At 47.6% G+C, this 4,068-nt stretch overlaps 1 protein-coding gene across 2 annotated transcripts in view; it reads right to left on the minus strand.

Moving 5' to 3' along the window:
• Positions 1-4,068, minus strand: part of Tuft1 (tuftelin 1) — a 57,552-nt gene that overhangs the window by 39,025 nt on the left and 14,459 nt on the right. The window contains exons 2-3 of one of the 2 annotated variants that reach the window (XM_004632354.2): positions 614-688; positions 145-246 (exon numbers count right to left, since the gene is read on the minus strand). In XM_004632354.2, the coding sequence (XP_004632411.1) occupies positions 145-246; positions 614-688 (177 nt within the window). The remainder of the gene's footprint in view (positions 1-144; positions 247-613; positions 689-4,068) is intronic. The other variant, XM_012515017.2, reaches the window with a different exon arrangement.

Here is a 4,068-nt window from a genome sequence, read left to right on the forward strand (position 1 = left end):
GCCCCCTGGTGGGCTGAGCTGGCCACACACACACACAAATAAAATTGCAGCTTCCCGTGGGGAAAGTCCAGCCGCTCTCTCTCATGTGCTTGGAGGAAGGAGAAGAAAGAGGTGGCAGGAAATGGGGAGGGGAGCTCAGCTTACCTTTATGATTTCCTCGTGCCCATCATTGGACTCCACCAGCTCTGAGGCCAGAGAATGCCCAGCAGAGAAGCCTGACACCATGGCGTAGGTCTTCCTGCCCGCCTACCAGAGAGAGAGAAAGGTGGCTCATGTATCACTCGGAGAGCCAGAGCTCCGGCCCCTCAGCCCTGAAAGACTTGAATGATTAGTCTGATTTACCCCTCCAAAAACTCTTTGAGAACCTCTATCAAAAACCACACAGCATCAGGAATACGGGATGAAAAGTATTAGTAGAAATCGCAGGTTAGTTATAGTTTCACTTTTAGTGGGGGTTCTCCCTGCCCCACAAAGCAACACGCAGCGGGGAGCTCAGCTGGATGCATCGTCAATGCGCCCAAACTGGCGGCAGCAGAGGTGGCTCCAGGCAGCGCTGGGGTGAGCAGCAGCAGCAGAAGGAAGGAGAACAGCTCCCCGCTGGAAAGCTCAGTACCTTCTGGGCTATGTGCTCAAGTTCCTCTCCTGTCAGTTCATGCTGGAGAGTCAGCCTGAGAACGTCCACGCTGCCCTAATAATGACAACGACAGCAACAGTCACCCCTTACCTTTACTGCCTGTGGGTGCAAAGAATTCCTGGAACAGAAGCGCTTCTGCCAACGCCCTCCGTGGGCCCTGTTATCTACTGCCAAGTCACACACAAGGAAAACTGGTACCCAGAGAGGTGGCATTAGCTAGCTCAAGATCAGCTCAGTTAGGGCCACCTGACAGTGCTCTCTCTTCCACACCACAGACTATACAGCATCATGGCTGTTCTGCCCCAGTGGGGCTGTTCTGGTTCTAGGATCACAGGAGACACACTAAACAGACTGCCCTCCCCCACTAATCAAGGTAGGGTCACCCCTGGACTGGTCATCTCCAACGCAGAAATTCTGCACCTGAAAGACAGCCAGGAAGTTACTGATGCACTTCACAAGATTACGATTAGGATATCCTTCCTGAAGCAAATAATAATAGGCAGCTCGAGATTTGGGAAGACACTAACACTGAGGGGGCCAGCAAGCCAGCGTGGACCAAACCCTGCCCATAACCTGCGCTATATGTGCAGGTGGCCAAGGGGATCAGCACCTCTTTTTTTTTTTTTTTTTTTTTTTTTGGCAGAACTGCGGATTGAACTCAGTAGCCCAGGCTGGCCTCAAACACCTGGTGATCTTCCTGCTTCAGCCTCGCGAGTGCTGAGATTACAGGCCTGCATTAACACACCTAGAACTACACTTGCCTTCTGGTTCCAACTGGAATTAAGGGTTTGGGTGAGTAGTTGAGCTCCTTTCTGCTCCCACACTGGGACAGCAAAGAGAGCAGAGTCTACGGCTCATGGAACACTGAACAGAAGATAAGTACCAGACCAGCCAAGGATGGAAGTAACCTTGGGGCCATGGGGTCATCTCTTGTCTGGAGGCCCAGTATCATAAATTCCATTTGTCCCCTTTCAAAGAACCCTTCAAATTTTCCAAATATCTGGAGAAGACAATTTGCCAGCTGGGTGGGCGAGGTCAGTCTTTGATCACATACCTAGCACTCAGTGTGGGTGGATCGAGACCTCTTCACGCTCTTGTTTGTCAAAGGGACCACTAACACCCAAGAGGGCTTCTGCAGATGACCTGGAGATGCCTGGGCTGTTCTATCAAGCAGGAGGGAGGCTCTCAAAACACTGGCCTCCTCTGAATTCCTGGAATGAACCCAAATGTCTGTTCCAGTGAAGTGGCTAGTGTGTAGCAAAACACTTCAAGGCTCCCCTGAAAGCAGGATCCTTACTCAGGTCCAGACAAGGCTCTGCAGGGTCAGGCCAGCTCACCTCTTTTGCTACTATCCCACTCTCCCTTCTCCTCCCTCATCCAATAAATACACCCTGCACTTTCCAGTTTAAATTGTCACATCACTTCCTTTGCCTCAAAAGACTCCTCCTTCCCATGTTCACCAGGGGCATCAGCGAGGCCCACAGAGCTTATGTTCCAAGGCCACATCTTCCATGACGCTGCCCAGTATCCTGTGGGACACACACACTCCCCAGGCCTCCCATGGCATCAGCCGTGCAATTATCCGAGGCATTGCCTTCCTTGAAGGCTACTACAAGTTACGCTTCTGCACCAGGAAGTATTTCTAAACGCAGAGAACACTCCATTACATTTATATTGAGAGAACATTACAAATAGAAAGAGGAAATGATTTCAAAATAGCCAGGATGACTGCCAATTCTTCTTCTCCAGGACATACTTTTTATTAAAACACCATCTCGCTGAGCATGGCAGTCCATACCTGTAAACCTAGCTACTCAGGAGGCTGCAGCAGAAGGGTCACAATTTGGGGGCCAGCCTGGGCAATTTAGCAAGATCCTGTCTCTCAATTTACAGATAAAATGAAAAAGGCTAAAGAAGTAGCTCAGTAGTAATGTCCCTGGGCTCAATCCCAAAACAAACACTGTCTCTCCTACCTCAGACAGCTGAGAAGTCAGGGCAGCCCATCTTAGAACGAAGGAGTCATTAGCCGATGCCCCCTAAATTGGTCTCACTGTGGAGTGGCTCTGATTTGAATCTGATGTTCCACCGGCTTGAACCACGGATGGTGCACCCATGACCACACCATCAGGTAGCTTAAGCCATAAGAAACATAAAACCTGATTTTGTCTTTGATTACAATAATGCAAAGAAAGGCATTGAATTAGCAGGCCAGATGCTGTCTTATGACAGCTCCTTAAGGAAAAGGTTAAAATGGCATAAAAAATTGTACTACAGCTAATTAGTGGTACAGCTGTTATAAATGCATATTTATATCTGGGCAGTAATTATTCAAATTCAAGCAACTAACTAGATTTAGTCCCTTTATAGACCTTTTATTAATTTTATTAGTTAAAAGACCAACCAATATAAGGGGCTGGGAGATAACTTGGCAGTCCAAGCGCCTGTCTGGCAAGCTCAAGAATCCAGGTTCAATCCCAGTACTGTGCCGTGCCAGCCACCAAAACCAGGCGTGGTGGCACACACACCTGTAATCCCAGAACTGGGGAGGCTAAGGCAGGCGGATCCCTACAAGTCTGAGCTGTGTGGTGAGACCCTGTACCAAATAGATAAACAACAGGTTTTTTAAAAATTAAAAAAAAGACAACTATAAGTGACTAAATCCATTTGTAACCCCAGCTGTACAAACAAGCTACTGATGGGAGTCACATAGGTACCAATGGTGGCTCAAGCCCACAGGGGTGTCCAGTTCACTCCAGGTGGCCCAACTGGAAAAGCTCAGACAACTTAGGTTGGGTAGGGGCCCTGCAGGATTATCCCATCCATTTGTGGGATCCCAATTCCAGCTGGAGTAGAGAAAGGAACTAAAAAAATACTCAAAGAAGCAATGACTGAGAAATTCCCTTCTGAAACCTGGCAAAAGATAGACATGTACAAATCCAAGAGGACAAGAAAACTGCAAACAGAAGAACTCCATGTCATGATACATCCATCATCAATTGCTGCTAACTAAAGAAAAAATTTTAAAACCCTAAAAGCAGCCAGAGGAAAAAACATCTTAAAGAGGCAAAAACAATTTGAATAAGAGTAGATATCTCATCAGAAATGTCAGAAACCAAAAGAAAGTGGATAATATTTTTCAAGATCTAAAAGAAGAGCTGTCAACTAAGAACCAGGAAAAGCATCCGTCTGGGCTGAGAAGTCCTCACATCCTCAGAGGGAGGAAAATGTGGAAGTCTGCACACCTTGCCCTGAAGTACTGCTTCAAAAGTTCTCCAAACAGAAAGGAAACAAAAAAATAAACCCAAAACACTGCAAAGAAGCATGGACAGAAAATAAATACTGAGACTGGGTAGGGTGGCGTGCGCCTGTAATCCCAGCTCTTGGGAGGTGGGGAACAGGAGGATCACTAGGAGTCCGATCTGTGTAGTAGACCT

This window comes from Octodon degus, unplaced genomic scaffold (assembly GCF_000260255.1).
Source record: "Octodon degus isolate 3935 unplaced genomic scaffold, OctDeg1.0 scaffold00048, whole genome shotgun sequence".
NCBI lineage: Eukaryota > Metazoa > Chordata > Mammalia > Rodentia > Octodontidae > Octodon > Octodon degus.